Source organism: Brassica rapa, chromosome A06 (assembly GCF_000309985.2).
Source record: "Brassica rapa cultivar Chiifu-401-42 chromosome A06, CAAS_Brap_v3.01, whole genome shotgun sequence".
Lineage (NCBI taxonomy): Eukaryota > Viridiplantae > Streptophyta > Magnoliopsida > Brassicales > Brassicaceae > Brassica > Brassica rapa.
This window is the reverse complement of record NC_024800.2, coordinates 25,154,768-25,174,944: the sequence shown is the minus strand read 5'-3', so window position 1 is coordinate 25,174,944 and position 20,177 is coordinate 25,154,768. Positions and strand designations below refer to the sequence as shown.

The following is a 20,177-nucleotide window of genomic DNA, read 5'->3' as shown; positions in this document are numbered from 1 at the left end:
CTTTACTTGTCAAAAATTACAATAGAACAAAAAAAATTGTGAAAAAAAGAATTTTTCATTTCAAAATTTTTATTTTTGATCTTTTGTTTCACTAAATATTTATTTAGTTTCAGGTCTAACTAAATCCAAAACAATATTTTAGAATCAAAATTTTAATTAAGATCCGAAGCCCAAAATTATATTAAATTCAACCAATTTTTAGAAATGTTACTAAACTGAAATCGAATACAAACTGAACTTCTATAATATCCGAATGGCGGAATGAGATTAAATTTATAAATCTAAAAACTCAAAACCCGATTGATACTCGAATGTCCCTAATTGATCTTTTTTTTAAACTCGGAATGCCCTCTAGTTTTTTTTGGCATCAATGCCCTCTAAGTTGATATCGTCGATCTCTCCATATTATTTATCATGTGTTAAAATTAATAAACTACGAATGAAAATTCACTTCGTTTACTTTGATCATTTGAGACTTTTGAGTTGTGTTTTCCATATATTTTGTTTCGATCCCAAATAAATATTCTGGAATCATATTGGGCCTCATTTCCTTTAATAATGAGCCTTTAAAAACAGTCGGTTGTATTATATTGGCCCTATTAAAGTTAAAACCCTCACATCCATAAACAAATCATAAACCCTACCCAAAGCCTTTTCGTCTCTCTCTCTCTCTCTCTCTCTCTCTCTCTCTCATTTCTTCTCAATCTTAATTTTCTTTTTTCCTTGGGGAGCAAGATGGGAAGTCAAGCAGCGGTTTCGTTCCTCACAAATTTAGCGAAGGCGGCCTTCGGTCTCGGAGTGTCCGCGACGGTTCTCTCCTCGTCGCTCTACACCGTCGATGGCGGCGAGAGAGCGGTTCTCTTCGATCGGTTCCGAGGAGTGTTGGATCAGACCGTCGGTGAAGGGACTCACTTTCTGATACCCATTCTCCAGAGACCTCACATCTTCGATATCCGCACGAAGCCCCATACTTTCTCCTCCGTGTCCGGTACCAAGGATCTCCAGATGGTTAATCTCACCCTTCGTGTCCTCTCTCGCCCCGAGGTATGTTCTTGTTAAACTCTCGATTTAGCTGATTGTGTTTGATTGCGTGGAAAGTTTTAGCCTTTTAGGGTTTACCCTTTTGGGTACAAGATCTAGGGTTTATGATTAATCTGATTTCATACTTAAATCGTTGTAAAGCTTAAAGCTTTTTTGATTTCATGGATAATTTAGGGTTTACCCTTTATTTAGATTTTAGGATAAATTCGATTTTGTACTTTATTGTATAGTAGCTTTTGGTGTGAGGATCATTATAAAGCTTCAATTTTTTTAACTCTATTTAGCTAAGTTTTATCATTATAAAGCTTCAATTTTTTTAACTCTACTTAGCTAAGTTTATCATTATAAAGCTTCAATTTTTTTTTAACTCTATTTAGCTAAGTTTATCATTATAAAGCTTCAATTTTTTTAATCATTATAAAGCTTCAATTTTTTTAACTCTATTTAGCTAAGTTTATCATTATAAAGCTTCAATTTTTTTTACTCTATTTAGCTAAGTTTATCATTATAAAGCTTCAATTTTTTTTAACTCTATTTAGCTTAAGTTTATCATTATAAAGCTTCAATTTTTTTTACTCTGTTTAGCTAAGTTTATAATCTATGCTCTGTTTATTCATTTGGGTTTTGGAAAAATTTAACCTTTTTGATTTGGTTAATCAACCATGAAGGTTACGCGTCTCCCGACCATTTTCCAAACATTGGGTCTCGAGTATGACGAGAAGGTTCTTCCTTCGATTGGAAACGAGGTGTTGAAGGCTGTGGTTGCTCAGTTCAATGCTGACCAGCTCCTCACCGAGCGTCCTCAAGTGTCAGCACTTGTGCGTGACTCTCTTACTAAGAGGGCTAGGGACTTCAACATTGAGCTCGACGATGTTGCAATCACGCATTTGTCATACGGTATGGAGTTCTCGAGGGCGGTGGAGGCGAAGCAAGTGGCTCAGCAGGAAGCGGAGAGGTCCAAGTTTGTGGTGATGAAGGCTGATCAGGAGAGGAGAGCCGCGGTTATTAGAGCTGAAGGTGAGAGTGAAGCTGCTCAGCTGATATCTGATGCAACTGCTAAAGCAGGAATGGGATTGATCGAGCTCAGGAGGATTGAGGCTTCAAGGGAGGTTGCAGCTACACTGGCTAGGTCTCCGAATGTGGCTTACTTACCCGGTGGACAAAGCATGCTCTTTAACCTGAACGCTGGTCGTTGAGCAAGCTGTTGGTAAGCACCGTTTAGACTCTTTACTCTTTTGAATAGTAAATGATAATGGATTTAGGAGTGGAATCCCTTATGGAGTTTAGAGTCCTGCATTGGTTGTGAAGAACTCTATTATCTATACCCGAACTCGAATCTGATTGTTTTTGGTTTCGTTCTGTTTTTTGTAGAGGAAACTTGAGAAAACTTGAAAAGCATGGTTAAGTTTAGATTATATATAATTATATAATACTTTTGGTATGGATATAAAGTAGAATTTTATAATGTGTGATGAGTTGTAGTTTATTCAGTTGAGTTGAACTTAGTTCTATTATGGTTTGGTAAGAACACTGTTTAAGTTCATAACAAGGTTCGGTTTTTGGTTTGGTATTTATGTGTCATTCCTTTATCTTCCAGGTTTATTCCAGGATTTGTCTAGATAACTTCTTTGGCTTTGATTTATTTGCAGGTGGGGGGAGGAGAGCGCAAGTGACAAGAAAACGATGGAGTTGTGAATTTATCCTTTCTTTCTGATGAACAATGTGAAAAAGAACAACTTATTTGCTATATTGATGAGCCTTTTAGGTTATTTCTGTTTTGAATCTGAGGCAAAGTTTTTTTTTATAACACTGTTCCCTCCCCCTCATTTGGATTTATTTGGCTTTTTTAATGAAGCATAATAATTGAGAGAGCCACCAAATCTAACTTGGTCAATGATTTTGATTTGTCTCTCGCAAAAATTTCCACATTCACATGAAATTTTCTGGTTGATCGGAGTTGATTGGATATGGATCAGATAGGCGTAGATCTTCATAGGGCATATAGTATTATCGGTTGTCGAATCGTTTATGTAATCTTTTTCATAAATGTAATGTCATAATAAATCAGCGTTAAAATAAAAAATTTGAAACGAAAAATGTGTACATTAACAATGTATATAATGATAATAATAAATCAGCGTTAAAAAAAAATTTTGAAACGAAAAATGTGTACATTGACAATGTATATAATGATATAAAAGTTTAATGTATTTCTAATAAAACTTAATATTAAGTTTTTTTAAGCAATTACGCTCCCGGTGTGAATAGAACTGTAAATTATAAAAGACTTAAAACTGATGAACAAGTGAAAACAATATGTTAACAATTCGGTCATAAAATTTAATATACATGTATAAATTTCGAAAAGATTTATAGCTTATGCTCTCACAACTCCAAACTGATAGCACTTTTATGTTTATTTCCTAAAATAACATTTATCAAAATGTACATAATTTAATGAAAATATATTATGAATCCAAGACATAAACCAAATTAAAGGCATCAAACAAAGTTAATATAATATTAGCCTATTTAGAATCACTTAATTTCAGTTGAGATAAATAAATGTAATTTACTACTATACCCAAAAGATAATAGGATCGATAATATGTTTACAAGAAAAATCAGATGTATGTTCAAAAAAATTTCTATATGTTTTTTTGAAACTATTCTATATGTTTTTTCGTGCATATAAAATATAAAATGATCTAAACTTAAAAATAAAACAATATTAATTTATTATTATAATCTCATCATAAATATTATATACTTTTATAAAATATACTGACAGTAAAAAATCAAATCGGAACCGAACCTTAAGATATTTTTATTTTTGAAACATCAATTTTTTTTTTTCATGCAATATTATAAAGTAGTGGTGACCCCGTACTTGAATTATGTTTTATTTATGTGTATATATAAATCTTAGTTTAAGCTCTCTTACTCTTCTTTCCGAACATGTTCCATGAGCAGTCTAAGGCATTGGCTTCTTACATCCATTAATTGATTAATTTATTAAACATCTGCAAATAATATTACAAATCCTATAAAAAAATTATAACAGCAAATAAAAATTAGCATGTACCACATAAACATCATTCTATGAAAACAAATCAGTGCATAACAAATGAAAAATAATTTATGCAATAACAATGAGTTACACCTTAGTTTGAAAATAAGTGATATTTACTATTTACTGTATACTGCTATAGTTGTTAAATCTAAATGACATAAAGGACTAATACATTGATTAGATACTCTAATCGAAATGATATTGTGAAAATATGTTTTTTTTTTGCTAAATATGTTCCTAACTGACACTTGAATAAGCTTCATGGAGGACGTCACAAAAAAAAAGAAAAGAAGAAGATTCATGGAGTTATCAACACTTTCATAATCACAAAGTTATATTCTTAATAATTGACACTTTCATCAACCGAAATCTGATCATTTGAATTAGCGATGCCATTCACACCGAGAGCTCATCTGGTATTTTAATGCCTGAAAGGCTGAAACTATGTTAGAAATAAAATGTTCGAAGTAAAACAATATTCAACAAAACCTCTTGTGAATATGGTTTTCCTAAACTGTATTCAACAAAGCCTCTTTTGAATATGTGGTTTAGAAAAACAACAACAAAAAAAACACAAGGAATAAACAATGTCCTAGTGAAGATCACTAGTATACAGAAGATGAACTTAGATGCTCAGCAAGACATTTTTATTGAGCAAGAAAAAAAGAAGAAGAGAAGCTCTTATTTTGTGTATACTCATCATCATCATTATCTCCATGATCATACAATTTACAGCGTAGGGGGGATCCACATGTAGCCATGGGTCTGCAAATAACCAGCTTTCTCTAGCAGCTGATCTGCTTCTGTTGGTCCTCGGCTTCCTGGTTTGTACGGGATCGATTTCACTTCTCCCTTCTCTATCCTGTGAAGCAGCGGAGTGAAGATTTCCCATGCTGCCTGTTTGAAATTAACTTTGAGTTGGGTTCTTGAAAGGGCAAATCTCCAAAATAGCACATTTCTAACTTTATATCACAAAAATAGCACTCAAAAACTAAAATGACCAAAATAGCATTTTATCTTTTGAAAAATTTAAATTTTTTTATTTTTCAAAATTTGAAATCTTATCCCCAAAACCTCACTTCTCAACTCTAAACCCTAAAACCTAAACTCTAAACCCTAAACCCTAAATTCTAAACCCTAAACCCCACCCCTTAAGTGCTATTTTTGTGACTTTTGCCCTTGAGTGCTAGTTTGGAAACAAAAACTTGATTTAGTGCTATTTTGGTCTTTTTCTCTTCTTGAAATCATGTCATGCGCTTCTAACGTAACAAGAGTGTTTGAGAAAGAAAAGGTAATGATCTCAAGTTACTATCTAGGAAGTGGTGAAGGAGAAAGTAAAATTACCTTCAACTCGTCTCTGCGAACAAAGTGTTGTTGGTCACCTTTGATTCTGCGGAGAGATTCATAATATCGTCAACAAATGGGATGAATAACGGTTTTGATATTCAGAACTATTGTTACTACATAGTTTAGACTCATACGTGTCAAGAATGAGGCGCTCGTAAGCCTCTGGAATCGAGACATCTTGGTAACGTTGCTTATACGATAGGTCTAGTTCACTCTGCACGGTTTGCATCTCCAGACCTGGTTGCTTCACCTGCGCAACAAAGCCAAAACATTCCATATTAAATGAATATCCATCATTGCACAAGAAAAATGATTCATCATTTTGATATATATATATATGACAAGCTAACAAAGGGTTCATGGCTAACACATATTCACGTATATTGTGGTTGGTTCAACATGTACTTACAGTTAGCTTCATGTACATGGCCTCTGAAGGTTGCAAGCGTATAACAAACTCGTTCCTCCCTTGCTTTTGACCTGTTGCATAGCATTTTAGAACAACAAAAGTTTTGGTATCATTACATAAAGTTGATATCTGGGAAAGTTCGATTTGGTTTTGATGCATACATTTGAAAATGTCGCCAGGAACATCCTTAAACTGAATGCGAATATCTGCCTTTTTTGAACCCATTGCCTTTCCGGCCTTCAGTATAAATGGAACACCTGAATGATAAATCACTCCACAAGTCACTAATGAGTAATGACTAGTAATAGAAAAGAATTCAGATTTGTAAACTTTGAGCTAATCTCTAATCTTTGATTCTTTTCTCCCTATTCATATCGTGTTTTTAGATTATCTTTCCAAACTTGACCAAGATGAAGAGTGAGAGGAGACAATAGTATACCTTCCCATCTTTCGTTGTCAATGCGAAGGATTGTTGTGGCAAAGGTTGGAGTGTTTGAGTCGTTTGGAACAGTTGGATCGTCTCTGTAACCTTCGTATTGTCCAAGAACCACCTCTTCATCCTTTATGGGAATCACTGATTGAAGAACCTGAAGTTCATTTTGAAATTCCAGTCAATTAAATGGCCGAAAAATGCAAATGAGGAGATTACTTGATCCACTAGGATGTAAAGTAACCTCCTACATAAATTTGGAAATGAAAAATGGACTTCACGGAACAACAAAGTTGAAAGTGATATGGTTTTAGAGATAAAGAGATCATAAGAATGACTAAAAAATATGATCAAGAAAATTGGAATCACCTTCACTTTCTCATCCCGGATGTGCTCAGGTTTAAGAGAGATTGGTTTCTCCATGGCAACTAGGCAAAGAACCTGCACTACACTAAACATATTTAATAATATGAAGTTAAAAAGGAACTCAAAGGAAGGCAGTCAAATGGAAGTGGCTTTGCCTGGAGCAAATGGTTTTGAATAATATCACGAATGATTCTGAAATGGAAAATTACACAATTCATTAGAAATTTGCAATGATATCACGGCCTTATGAACATCATATTCAAAGGTAACACTGAATGGAAAATGACCCGTATTCATCAAAATATCCCCCACGGCCTTCAGTTCCAAAATCTTCCCTGAAAACAATCTGCAAAAAGGAGACTAAAAGTTTATGTGGACTATAAAGCTTTAAACAAAGGTTTCTGTATTAAGCGATCAAGCTCTAACCTGCACGTTAGCAATGTTGTCGCGGTTCCATAGCGGCAGAAAGAACCGGTTGGCAAACCGGAGGACCAACTGCAAATGATGCATGTGTAAGACAATCATTGTCTGTCTGAAAAAAACTAAACTACTGACTAGTTACAAACAGGTGTTTACCATGTTTTGGACTAGTTCCTTTCCAAGATAGTGATCAATACGATAAATCTGCGATTCATCAAACAGTTTTCCAATCTGAGAACTCAATTGCTCTGCAGATTCCAAGTCCTTTCCAAATGGCTTCTCAACAACGATCCGTGTCCATCCACCAACATCAGCTGGAAGTGTTTTTTTTTTTTTTTAACTCCAATGAGAGTTAATCTTTTGTGTGTCTAATAATGTTGATCAATTTAACAGTAACTACTCACATTTGTTAGTGCAACATGCCTTGATCATCTTGCATACAGGAGGGTATACAGACGGCGGGAGTGCAAGATAAAACAATCTCCTGGAAGATCCTTCCGAACTCTTTTTAGAGATTTCATGCTCTGAGATTGCCTTGTCTAACCTTTTGAAACCGTCTTCAGAATCATAAGGGCCACTCACATACTTGATCTATAAAGTTTGAAGACATAAGTTCTGTGTTTTAGTAAACATAAATAACGAGAGACAGAAACCGTGTAGTGTAATCAACTACCAGCTGTAGAAACTTGGACAAAGCTTCAGCTTTCTCAGATGCATTCTTCTCATCAACAAGATATCTACATAATACAAGCTTTGCATTGACTCAGAGATATCTATGAAAGACTACAACTGAGATGCGACAAAAACGAAAAGGTGGATCAACTAACCGACGGATCTTATCTCTAAGCTCCTCATCAGAACTCTTAGTCCTTGCGTATCCAAATATGTGAACTTCATCCGGATTAAGAAACCTCTGTTCATCATTTAATCAAAACCCATTAAAATAAAACAAGTTGTGTTTAACATAGTGAAGATCTTTTTAGAGTTAAGACCTGGTGATAGAGATTGAAAAGAGCAGGAAAAGTCTTCTTCTTGGCAAGATCACCAGAGGCACCGAGCACGATGATGGAGAGGCTCCGTGATTCAGAGACAGCAGCACCGTACTCTTTTAGAAACGATTCCTTCTTCAAAGTTGACCTCTTCTCAACGTGCCATTGGCCAGAACCCATCTTCCACGAGCGAGTCAAATGTAGATAGATACCACACAACAAACAGAAGAACACCACACAAGCCTGAAAAAATTGAAACCAAGTCTATCAGAGTTTGTATGTGAACATAATTTTCTTAACGTTTACAACTGCGAATGCCCAATAATAAAATAAAATAAAACGGATAACGATAATGAGTAACTGAATGAGTCGGATCAGACAGAACCAAAAGGATCATATAACACGAACCGAGTAATAAAGTAAACAACAACAGGACGAAAGAAAATGAGAAACGGTCTCCTCACCCTGCGACGGTAAGACGTTTTCTGGCTGCCGATGAGAGAAGACAGGAGGCAAAATAACTCCTACTTTGGGGAGACCGTATGAGCTTTGATAAAATAGTAGTGTTCGTTAGCTCTGTAGAATAATTAAAATACTCAGTACTAATTAATTAAAAAGGGAATCGTTGTTATTAATCAAACCAAATATAATAATTACGTAAAACCACGAGGGGAATACGTATTCTCGATTTAATTAGATGGAAAGAATAATGAATGATTTTTTGAGATCGAGACTGGTAGTGGTTGAGCTTACGCAACGCATCCCATGATCCATGCTTGAGATATCAGAAAAAGATAAGTCAAAAAGATAATATGCTACTTTTAATTCATTCATTTGAACTTGTAATACTAATACCATCACGCTACATGTTTTTCATTTTGCCATAGTCGATGCCATTACACTACACCATCTAAAAAGTCATATGACGTAGCATTACTCATTCATTTTACTTTTCTAGATAGTGTCTACTCTAGCACGAGATGATATATCAAACTGTGGATGAACATCACTTTTAGGCCTGAGGAAATCCAAACAAGCCATACGGTATATATAAGCCATAACCGACACAATAAGATTTTTGTTACTGTCACACTAACTGTCACGTTTCAATTCAAAGGTAACATCCTCTGTATCAAACGATTGATGTTCAATCACATTTTAAACCACTTAGGCTTTGAGCTCTTCTTCTCCGCGGGTTTAGGCTCTTGGTCAACTGGTACAGTACCAGTATCGCTCTCGGCTGGCTCTGAAGATGGCTCAACCGGTTCCTCTGCTTTGGTCATGACCTCTACATCTTTCAGGGACAAGATCTCTTCATTAAGATAAGGTGTTGAACTTGCACTATCATCTGCAAGTAACATTAGTGTTTTTACAAGTTAAGTCCAGAGCTCAAGCTCTCTTCTCATCATTCTTTTCAATTCAAGTAGTAAATAAAGCTCAATTCGGACAAGAAGATAAATAGACCAACTTAAAATCTATCAGACACACCCAACTTAACCAACCTTCTAAGATTATTGTATTCATCGCAATCCTTAACTTCTGGTCGACCTAATTCTATGCTAGCTTTGCAAGCTATTTCGAAAAATTCCAGTTGGATAGTTTTCGGTTTCCTACCCAAATCTCACTTGTACGCAAATACATATTACAAGTTGGCCCATACATAAGAAGAACTCTATAGCATCATGCGAAGGTAGTGACACAAACTAACCTTTTGGTTGCTCGTTTGCAAAGTAGACAATAGCTCCAGGAATGAACCCAGCAGAGTAGAAGTCTTGTGAGAAATCCTTGAGCTGCTTCTTGGGAGGAGTTGTGTCTGCAAAAAGTACATTGTCAGGTTTCTTCTACGCTTATTATTGTAAAGTTTGAAATCGAGGGGTGGAAAGATACACAAGTAGAAGGGAATATCCGGCTGCGCAAGTGCTCTTTTAACAAGATCAATCAAACACTGTATCTTTTCTGAAGGATGAAATGTCGCCTCCAATGTGTGGTTATCAGGAAAACGAACCCGGATCACAGCCTAGTAACAATCAATTAACAAAAACGTTCAGTGAGATAACACTAGTTTCAAAAGCAGGAAACAAGGTAAATAGTGAATAAGAACCTTAGTCAGCTTAGCTCGACGAGCAGCTTCTTCTGCTTCACGGAGCTTTCTTGTCTTCAAAGATTTATCTTTTGCAGAAGAATGCAATTTCACAAGTTAAGTAAACAACCAAGATAGAGATTCAAGAATACAAACTCATCAGATTACCTTCTTTCTTAGATGCTACAAGACGGTAGTAATCTGTGGGTGTGAGCTCGTAGAACTCATCAGACTCCTCTTCTGTCCAATCCAAATCACAAAACACACAAATCCAGAGGGAATCAATAGAAAGACTAAGCAAGAATCAGAGAGATCCATCTCATCTCCGTCAACTTACGAGCAACAGAAGCTTGACTTGGCCTCTGAGAAATGCTCGAAGTCTCGAAAACGCGAATCTCTCTCCCATATTTCTCTCGTATACCACCAGCAACCTTACCCTGCTTTTTACGAAATCAATCAATCAAAACTTCCAATTCGATACAACCCTAGCGAAGAAGAAACCGATACGCTTGAAAACGCGGACAGATTCAGTTACAGATCGAGCTAGCGAAGGAAATGGAGAAGAAGCTTAATAGTGAATGAGGGAGAAGATTACCTCCTGAGATGATGAAGAAGAAGAAGAAGAAGCTTCCATGGAATCGTTGATCGAGAGTCGTCTCCGCTTCGATGTCAGTAGCGTTGGGTCATCAACGAACATCAGACCGGTTGGTTCGACTTTATTATTCTTTACTTGTTTTGCCACCGCCTCTACACAATAACCACATCTCTGTGGAAAGGGGAGGGTTGTAGCTTTTAGGGGTTTATTAGTAAAACCACACTAACATTTTACTTTATTTTATTTACTGAAATTTATAAATCTTATATAAATATTTAATTGATGTATTATATTAAAAAAATTAGTATTTTTCTAAAAAATATTATTTTTAATTATTTTACGGATTCGGATATCCAGCAGATAATAGAATATCGAGACAGATATCTAGAAACTAACTACGAATCCTGATATCCTAAATTTCCCGGATATCTGGATCCGTCCCACGCCTAATCAGAGTATTCTTTCATGAGATTTCAAGTTAACCTCTAAGTTTTGTTATTTGTAGATAATCTCTTATCTCATTTGTTTTTTTTTTAACGCTGATTTATTATGGCATTACAATTATGAGAAAAATTATATAGACGATTTGACAACCGATAATACAACCTATTAGGGATAAATGTCCCATATCGGATATTGGAAGAGATCCTTAGCAATATATATAAGATGGATGAGTCACTCTACTTAGCACCAATTGGTTTTAGGTTAGAATCCCATCTAGCTTAACACAACCTACCTTATAAGATTTACATCTAACTGCATTACTTGAACCGTCCTACCATATTAAAAATTTCTTATAAATTTTTTTTTTGTAATTTGCAAAATCTGAGTGTAAAAACATTTAAACCTTAACTATTAGATTACCGTGCGTAACTATTAGATTACCGTGATTCCCCTCTCACTGGTCAGTGGTCGCTACTTACGTCGTTATTCATAGTTGATGTAGATTGTATAACTGGTTTTGTGTTAAAAAAAAAAAAAAAGATGTAGATTGTATAACTGGTAATTTCTTGAGTCAAAAAACTGAACTGTAAATATATGTACGTCGATTATTAGTTGGTAAACTTGGGCCCATTGTCCAAATACGGCCCACTAATTAGCGTTTAACCCGACTCGTAATTAGTTATCCGAACCCGGACCCGATTACCGTAGGATCTCCGTGTTATTAGCTCTCCTCGATTTCAGTGAAAAGATCTAAACTCCGTTGCACCGTACTTCGATCCCATCTTAACCGGCGGTTCAATTTTTCACCGGACATCTCGCAGTTTCCCTCACCATCTTCTTGACCCGGTTAGTTCTCTCACTCATCATCTCCGAATCACGCCCGCTCGGATTCCGAGCAAAAAAAAAAAGCTTTATATTACTGAATCAAGCTCACGGATTTTGTATTAAAGGCGAGATCCTGCTGTAAAAATATTCCCTTTTTATGCGCTTTGATGGCTCCATGTGTTATTTATTACTCTTCTTCACTTCTGCTACATTTTGTTATTACTATTTTAAGCTTCATTTTCGTAATTGCATAGTTTCATTTGATTCCCATTTTATCTGTGTTTATTATTATGTTTTATTGTTTTTTGCTCTGTTTAGTGTTACTACTGCACATTGAAACTTACTGTTTATGGGTTCTTCACTTGTCTGCGTCAGTGCATACTCGTTTTAGTACCTATCTTTGTTTTTGATAAGAGTCACTGTCAAAAGAATTTTCCAAAAGAAGTCAAATCTTGCAAGTTTTGTATGATTTTTTTCCTTATTATGAAAGATTCTGAATGTTTTTTTTTTCTTTCTTAATCTAAATATAGCTGTGTGATTTTTTTGGAAAGGGACTTGGCATGCTTACAAGCAGATATATATATAAGAGGTTGAGATGCGTGGTGTAAGATCTGTTATGAGCAGTCAAGGCGTTCGACCAAGGCTGAGGATAGTTGGCGTTGTTATTTTAGCTGCATGGATTGGGCTTGCCGCTTTGTTTGGTCTGCTAAAACCTATAAAGAATGGTTGCACTATGACTTACATGTATCCTACTTACATTCCTATCTCTGTGACCGACGGTGCAACTCCTCCTGGGAGATATGGGCTCTATCTTTACCATGAAGGGTGGAGGAAGATTGATTTTAAGGAACACATCAGTAAACTTAGCGGAGTTCCGGTTCTTTTCATTCCGGGCAACGCCGGTAGCTACAAGCAGGTGAGTATCATCGTTCTCTTTCTTGTGTTTGTAACTAATAACATATCATGTATATTAATCTTTATATACTATAAAAGGATTAGGTATTAGAAAAACAAATTGTTAAGAGAGTTCCTTAACTAGCAGCTTTTCATGTGGTTTCCTGAACTCCGGAGTAATTTGAAATTTCTTGCTTTTGTTGGGAATTTATCTCCAGGTTTCATATACCAGGCTCCTTATAGGCCTTGTTTCTTATGGTGTTCGTGCAGGTCAGGTCTGTGGCAGCAGAATCTGATAGAGCATACCAGGGAGGCCCATTTGAGCGCACATTCTACCAGGAAGCTTCTCTATTCCGTGGGGAAGGAGAAGATACAGAGTCTGTAGAATATGATTTGTCTAGTCAGTACAGCAACAGACTAGACTGGTTTGCGGTGGATCTTGAAGGTGAACATTCTGCAATGGATGGTCGCATACTTGAGGAGCACACTGAATATGTCGTATATGCCATTCACAGGGTAGGACTTTTGATTGGTTTTCTTCATTCTCTTCATGACATGCTTAACTAAAAAAAATAGAACCATGTTGTTTAGACTGTCAATTGCTGAGCACAAGTATGCTTTCACATGTGGGAACTTCTTTTCACAAAGCAATAAGATAACGGAACATACTGCTTTAAGTCTTGTTTCCGAGTGACTTTATCTCTATTTTATCCCTTATTTGTATCGACTTGTTTTATTCAGATCTTAGATCAATATAAGGAATCTCATGATACCAGAGAAAGAGAAGGTGCTGCCGCCTCCAGTAACTTACCTCGTAATGTAATATTGGTTGGCCACTCTATGGGTGGTTTTGTTGCCAGAGCTGCTGCAGTCCATCCTCGTTTGAGGAAATCAGCTGTGCAAACCATTCTAACACTCTCAAGTCCGCACCAGTAAGTTATCTTCATGCTTAACAAGTTTTACTCGCCAAAATACATGGTTTGTTTATGTATCTAATTTCATCCAGATCACCTCCTCTGGCATTGCAGCCATCCTTGGGGCATTACTTTGCTCGAGTGAACCAAGAATGGAAAAAAGGTTATGAAGTACAAACATCCCCTGGAGGAAGTTACGTATCTGACCCATTACTTTCTGGAGTTGTTGTTGTATCCATTGCTGGTGGCTACAATGATTATCAGGTATGAAAATTTCCACAACTATTTTGGAATTGGCATGTTGCTTCCTCCGTTCTTTATGCCCTGGTGTTTTCTTTGATTGTATTTTAGTCCTTATGGGATGAGATTTGGTTGCTTTCTTAAGGCTTTAGATTTTTCCTTTGGCTTTAGGTGCGATCAAAGTTAGAGTCACTTGATGGCATTGTCCCTGCAAGTCACGGCTTTATGATAAGTAGTACAAGTATGAAAAATGTGTGGCTGTCAATGGAACATCAAGCTATTCTGTGGTGTAATCAACTGGTTGTTCAAGTAGGTAAAAGTTGCCTAATTTGTTAGCGGGAAGATGCCATTTTCAATGAATTTGAATATTCGTATTTCATGTAGGTTTCACATACGCTTCTTAGTTTGGTTGACTCAAAAACTGGTCAGCCATTTTCCGATACTCAGAAGAGGCTTTGGATATTGACCAGAATGCTTCAAAGTGCATTAGCACAAAGCTTCAATGGAGTGACGCCTATGAAAATTTCTAATGAGTTGCCCATGTTAGCCTCAAAGGGTATTTAAAACCATCTCTTCCCTAAACATATGCATATCTTGGTTTCTCAAAACAGAAGTTCTCAAAGAAAGGAGTTAGACTTTGCATTGAAGTTATAAGCTTGTCTGGTCTTGAAGGCTATTAGCCTCTATCAAATTACATTGTCAAGTAACACAATTACACATAGACAAAGCTGGAGGTATCTTATTGGTGTACCAATTTTTGAGGCAATTTGTAATTATGAGAACAATTTCACTAGGTGATATGTCTTGGGCCGACATGTTATTCTTTTGCATGACCATAATATTGTGCTGTCTATCTTTGCAGGCTCTGAATCACAAACTTCGTCATGTCCCATGGATTGGAGGGATGATGCTCTCGATAGGGATCTTTACATACAAACAAGTACTGTTACAATTTTGGCAATGGACGGGAGAAGGCGTTGGTTGGACATAGAATTGTTGGTCTGTGCAGATAGAATTCAGTTAGTGATGCTATTATAGACTTGTATATCGCTTAAGATGTCTGTATTAATATCCCATGACATATCTTCTGTACTATAGGGATCAAATGGAAAGAACCACTTTATCTTTGTTACAAATCTGGCGCCTTGTTCTGGAGTAAGACTCCATCTATGGCCTGAGAAGGAGAAATCAAATTCAAATTTACCTGTTTGTGAAAGGGTTCTCGAAGTTACGTCAAAGATGGTTCTCATTCCAGCAGGCCCTGCACCAAAACAGGTGATATATACTATATTCTCATATGCCAGCGTAATTTTATGGGATCAGTTACAACAATGCTGGATCTGTTTCCAGTAGCACACACTCGACATTTGTTTCCTATGCGCACGTTGTCCTCACATTTTCAGAGGAAAAAAATTCAAGATTAGTATTTTCATTAACTACTTCTTCCTTTATGTATATGTTTGTTAGTCGGAGCCAGGGAGTCAAACCGAGCAAGCTCCCCCATCTGCAGTGCTGAAGCTAGAGCCTGAAGACATGCACGGATTCAGATTCTTGACTATCTCAGTTGCGCCTCGCGAAGTAATTACTCACTTCTATATACCTTTGCTTTCTTTCAAATTTTAGCAGTTTTCAGATGAATATAAGCGTGTAACTAAAATGAGATCTTCTATCCCACAGGCAGTATCCGGTAGACCTCCTGTGGCGGTTTCTATGGCAGTGGGGCAGTTCTTTAACCCTAATGAAGGGGCCATGGAGGTCTCATCTCAATCAATGCTCTTATCCACTTACTGGGCAAAGGTTGTCATTCTTAAAAGTGGCCACACTCTTCCTTTTAATCTTCAGTATTTTGAAATTACGCTAGTGAAACAGTTGGTTAACTGATTTCAGCTATGGACTAATTTTCTGCAGGAAATATTTCTGAAGGAGGACCATCCTTTAGCTTACAATCTATCGTTTGCTATCAGCTTAGGTCTATTGCCTATAACACTGTCACTGAAAACTACTGGATGTGGAATTAAAACTTCTGGTCTACCAGATGGCGAGACAGGAGACTTGGACAAGGATAGTAAGAATTCAAATCCCTCTCTTCAATCCAAGAGATCTTTCTTTTGGTAGTTACTCGATCATAGTTTTGGCTGTTAATCATCTAAGCACTCTCTTCCGTGATTTCCAGTTCTGTTCGATTAATGCATTAGTCTTCAGTTTGTAAATTTATCACTAATGACATCCACCTTTCTTATTAGAAATATGATCTTTGTTAGCTCTTTTTAACTATTTTCTCAGCAGACATTGTTCATTTTTCAGAGCTTTGCAAATTGCGTTGCTTCCCACCTGTTGCCCTTGCCTGGGATTCTGCTTCTGGACTTCATGTGTTTCCAAATCTCTACAGTGAGATAATAACTATTGATTCTTCACCAGCTCTTTGGAGTTCTCAGAGTCCTGAGAAAACTACTGTTATGCTACTGGTCAGAAGTCTCTTGCACAAAGCGAATCTCTGTTATCCTTACTGAAACATACAACTCAAACGTTCTTTCTATTTCCTGGGCCTTCTGCAGGTTGACCCTCATTGCTCATATACTGCAAGCGTTCATGTCTCTGCTCCTGCCATGTCCAGCAGATTTGTACTTCTATATGGTCCTCAGGTAGCTTTACATCTAAGGCATCAGATATATGCATTCACAGTATATTAATCATGCATGTTATAATAGCTTGCTGCATAGTACTATCACTACGCACGTGTGTGTGAGTGTATTCATGGGTTTATCTCTCCGCAAGACTTACCTCTCTAAACTGGATAACCTTTTGTTTTTTTTTGGATACGAGGTAGCTCTATGATTTACGAGTTATTGAACCTTTCTTCACAACATGTGATATTGCAGATAGTTGGCTTCTCGTTTGCCGTTATATTGTATGCTCTCATGCGGCAAGCTAATCAGTGGGACCAGAATTTATCTGTGCCACCATTGCTCTCTGCTGTAGAGTACAACTTGGAAATGCCATCCCCATTTCTGATTCTAGCTGCAATCCCTCTTTTGAGTTCGTTGTTCTTCTCCTTCGTAATGGCTCAACCAATTCCTCCCCTCACAAGCTTCACAATGGTCTCGTTGATTTGTTATTTGTTGGCCAATGCCTTCATCAGTGTGTTAATTATTGTCTCCAAATTTGTCTTACAAGCGTTGGCCCTCGTCCACACCACTGTTAAATATAGGTAAGTGCTTGGCTTTCATCATATATTTGGTTTGATGTAAAACTACTCAACTCTGTTAAGAAGTAACTGGATAAGTGTCAATGCAGGTGCCAAGCTTTGGAAAGAAACTATTCTTTTGCTTTTCTTCGTTGGTTCTCTATACTTGCTTCCAGTTTCGTCTGTTTAAAGGTTTGCTTTTTCGCTTCTATCATTAACCTAAAGCCATAATCATAACTGCATGCTAGGATTCAAATCTCTACGACTCATTGCTTAACATGAAAAACATTTGCACTTAGTATCTTCTGTTGGCTGAGTTAGTGAGATTCTGTTTCTTCATGCAGGCAATCCGCATTCTAAAGCTCAACACCACAATCGTAATGACACTAGCCGCGGTTACCTTGGTGACCTTTGTTCATCCGGCGTTGGGTCTTTTTGTACTCCTCGCCTCTCATGCCCTTTGCTGCCATAACTCAATGTGCTGGTAAGCAAACTTTCTGTCTTGTCAACTCTTGTTATGTGAGATATGAAGATCCTACAAAATTACGCAAACGATAATAATTTTACCTGCAAAGAACCTAAAGTCAATGAGAGGAAAGAGTAGCTGATGGTCGTTTTCATCTTTTGTTTCATGAAAGTATTATGATGGCATCGAAGAGAAAGGAGTCAGTCGATCAGAAAAATGAAGCTGAGCGTAAGACTCGACATCCTTCAAGCAGACAGGAATCTTTATCAGTAGACTTGTCTGAAAAATCATTTGTGGAGACCCAAGCAGACATCTTCAACCACAGGCACGGCTTACTAATATTGCATCTCCTTGCTGCTTTGATGTTTGTGCCCTCTCTTGCCGCTTGGTTCCAGGTACTCACTCCTTCCACGTTCTTAGTACATAATTATTAGATTCGGAAGCTTATTGACTCTAATTAAACTAGTGAAAGTGGTTCTAATGGCATCTATCTTTGTAGAGGATTGGAACGGGACAAAGTTTCCCATGGTTTGCTGACTCGGCTCTCTGTGTTGGCGTTATCTTCCACGGAGTACTGAACTCGAGACCAGAGTCAAGCATCCTTCGCTCTTTCCCATCTCTCTTGGGACACAAACTCGGTCCCCATCACATGTATTTCCTTGCCGGCTACTGCTGCTTCTTCTCTGGACTAGACTTGGCTCCATACAAAGTGTTCTACGCCATTGCTGCGTTAGGCTACATCTCCTTGACTCTTAAGATCTCACAGGTGAACAAAAACGACCTTCGTTTCCGTACCAAAAGCAGGATACACAGAAACTGAGCTTTGCAGTTGAATTATAGAAAAATTCAGCCCTCGGGTCTTCACTGATCCAAAACAGCGACCCAACCCCTAAAGGCCAGGTGGGTTGCGTAGGGATTTTTAAGCCGGGAAAGTTTTGTTGCGGTTTCAAACTTCTCCAAGAAGAGTATTGTGTGTTCGTTGAGTTTGTAACGTTTTTATTTCACGTGTTGTTGTGTTTGTATCGCTTAATGTGTTTTGACTCAAATCCAGGTTCATGAATTTTGAAAAAAATTACATCTAGTTGTCAATAAACGACTTGACATGTCTGTTTTTCATTAAAAGTCCAAAACAGTAACAGATTCATCAAGTATAATCACATTAAGCTCTTACGACACAAAGAAAACAATCAAAAGAATGAAAAACACAAACAACAAAAGTGAACTCGGTAGATGAAACTGGCCAGCAGAGCCACAGCGGCTATGGCCAAGCTGATAAAGATATCAGTGGCAACAGTGACGGCAGAGTTTGGAGTCTTTGCGCTGTCGTAGTCGTATTGAGCCGAGACCATGGCAATCATCAATGCTAACACAAGACAAGCCAAAGTCATCCGAACAAAGATATTCTTCATTGTTTTGTATTTGTTTTTTTTTTGGTGCTGTAGAATTAGATTGATGGAGAGTGGTTTGTTTATATAGAGAGAACTATAAACCATTTTCTGTGACAGATGTATGAAAAATATTTATTAAACTTTTGTCCTATCATTCTGTTTGCCGGCTTGATCAAGAAAGAGATTCTTGGTTAGATTTTGCTTTCACGTTTGTTTTGGAAATGAAGAAATAAATGTCAACTTTGTTTTGGAAATGAAAGGGTCGTCTATTGCTTATTGGGAAATATTTTTTGGAAGTTTTGAAAGCGATTCATATAGTTCATGGTTGCGGGCACTGATGGGGAAGTCAAAGGCTATCTCGATCAAATTATCCAAAAGATTTTTTTTATAGAAAAATACAGAAATTGTATAACAGTTTAAAGATAAGACAAGAAAATAAAAGTCCAAGATGTTTCTGTCATTAAACAAATATTCCAGTTTTAAACAATAATAATTTACGAAATAAATATATCCTACATAGTTTATATATACAGATATGAACAGACTGGATTTCAATAGTTTGATAAGAGTATACACAACGACACAGTTCTATCGGGTCAGTTCCCAAATTAATAATTTGTCGCTTGTGTTGCCATTATCACAACATTCTCTACGTGCATTCTGGATCAAATCTCAACAAATGTAGTGTATCCATATTTTACTATATAGACCATGCTTATTGTAATACAAAACATATGAACTATTTATGTGAGGCATGGATTTGCATTTAGGGTCGTTCGATATGTTATCTGTTGTGAATTATAAGGTCAACTTCATTATGGCGAGCTCTTGCAAAACTTTGTTTCGCACGGATTGCTAGCTATTCCCAGTCACTTTGTTTTTGTTTGTTACTCTCATTACGACCAGGCCCAATTGTGTATCAGTTTGTTTGTGTTGCTTATAGTTACTTTTTCAAGTTAAAGTAATCTGAAGTTTTAATCATAACATCGGTCAATATATATATGTACTACAGCATGTAATACATTCGCGTAACAGCTGCAGCACTTTTACTTCTATTCGGCTCTTGTTCAAG

The 20,177-nt window shown here is 36.8% G+C and overlaps 4 protein-coding genes across 7 annotated transcripts; 2 read left to right on the top strand and 2 right to left on the bottom strand.

Moving 5' to 3' along the window:
* The first annotated feature begins 628 nt into the window (after positions 1-628).
* On the top strand, positions 629-2,921 carry LOC103875232 (prohibitin-4, mitochondrial). The gene is made up of 3 exons (XM_009153729.2): positions 629-1,044; positions 1,710-2,248; positions 2,691-2,921. Exons 1-2 carry the CDS (start codon positions 736-738, stop codon positions 2,235-2,237), a joined length of 837 nt encoding a protein of 278 aa, XP_009151977.1. The 5' UTR covers positions 629-735; the 3' UTR covers positions 2,238-2,248; positions 2,691-2,921.
* A 1,652-nt stretch (positions 2,922-4,573) lies between these two features.
* On the bottom strand, positions 4,574-8,824 carry LOC103875231 (glucose-6-phosphate 1-dehydrogenase 5, cytoplasmic). Of its 3 annotated transcripts, XM_033273089.1 has the most exons (17): positions 8,540-8,824; positions 8,293-8,318; positions 8,079-8,262; positions 7,914-7,999; positions 7,760-7,823; positions 7,491-7,677; positions 7,243-7,400; positions 7,093-7,161; positions 6,954-7,012; positions 6,822-6,858; positions 6,670-6,741; positions 6,310-6,457; positions 6,032-6,127; positions 5,871-5,941; positions 5,596-5,711; positions 5,459-5,504; positions 4,574-5,011 (listed from the first exon to the last, which is right to left on the bottom strand). In XM_033273089.1, the coding sequence occupies exons 3-17, from the start codon at positions 8,253-8,255 to the stop codon at positions 4,844-4,846; spliced, it is 1,554 nt and encodes a 517-aa protein (XP_033128980.1). In that variant the 5' UTR covers positions 8,256-8,262; positions 8,293-8,318; positions 8,540-8,824; the 3' UTR covers positions 4,574-4,843. The 3 variants fall into 3 exon arrangements, with proteins under 3 accessions (XP_033128980.1, XP_009151975.1, XP_033128981.1); XM_009153727.3 differs by having other exon boundaries at positions 8,079-8,318; XM_033273090.1 differs by having other exon boundaries at positions 4,574-5,007; positions 8,079-8,318.
* A 223-nt stretch (positions 8,825-9,047) lies between these two features.
* Positions 9,048-10,962, bottom strand: LOC103875230 (plant UBX domain-containing protein 1). Of its 2 annotated transcripts, none has more exons than XM_009153726.3 (7): positions 10,751-10,962; positions 10,493-10,592; positions 10,324-10,395; positions 10,177-10,244; positions 9,963-10,092; positions 9,784-9,888; positions 9,048-9,423 (listed from the first exon to the last, which is right to left on the bottom strand). In XM_009153726.3, the coding sequence occupies exons 1-7, from the start codon at positions 10,850-10,852 to the stop codon at positions 9,227-9,229; spliced, it is 774 nt and encodes a 257-aa protein (XP_009151974.1). In that variant the 5' UTR covers positions 10,853-10,962; the 3' UTR covers positions 9,048-9,226. The 2 variants fall into 2 exon arrangements, with proteins under 2 accessions (XP_009151974.1, XP_018514939.1); XM_018659423.2 differs by having other exon boundaries at positions 10,493-10,586; positions 10,751-10,941.
* Positions 10,963-11,211: 249 nt separating this feature from the next.
* Positions 11,212-18,833, top strand: LOC103875229. The gene is made up of 19 exons (XM_009153725.3): positions 11,212-12,040; positions 12,571-12,935; positions 13,184-13,429; positions 13,655-13,845; positions 13,920-14,091; positions 14,239-14,376; positions 14,452-14,623; positions 14,930-15,066; positions 15,166-15,342; positions 15,535-15,645; positions 15,745-15,864; positions 15,976-16,132; positions 16,372-16,532; positions 16,623-16,709; positions 16,947-17,275; positions 17,362-17,443; positions 17,596-17,735; positions 17,890-18,112; positions 18,217-18,833. The coding sequence occupies exons 2-19, from the start codon at positions 12,615-12,617 to the stop codon at positions 18,535-18,537; spliced, it is 3,285 nt and encodes a 1,094-aa protein (XP_009151973.1). The 5' UTR covers positions 11,212-12,040; positions 12,571-12,614; the 3' UTR covers positions 18,538-18,833.
* The last annotated feature ends 1,344 nt before the right edge of the window (positions 18,834-20,177 follow it).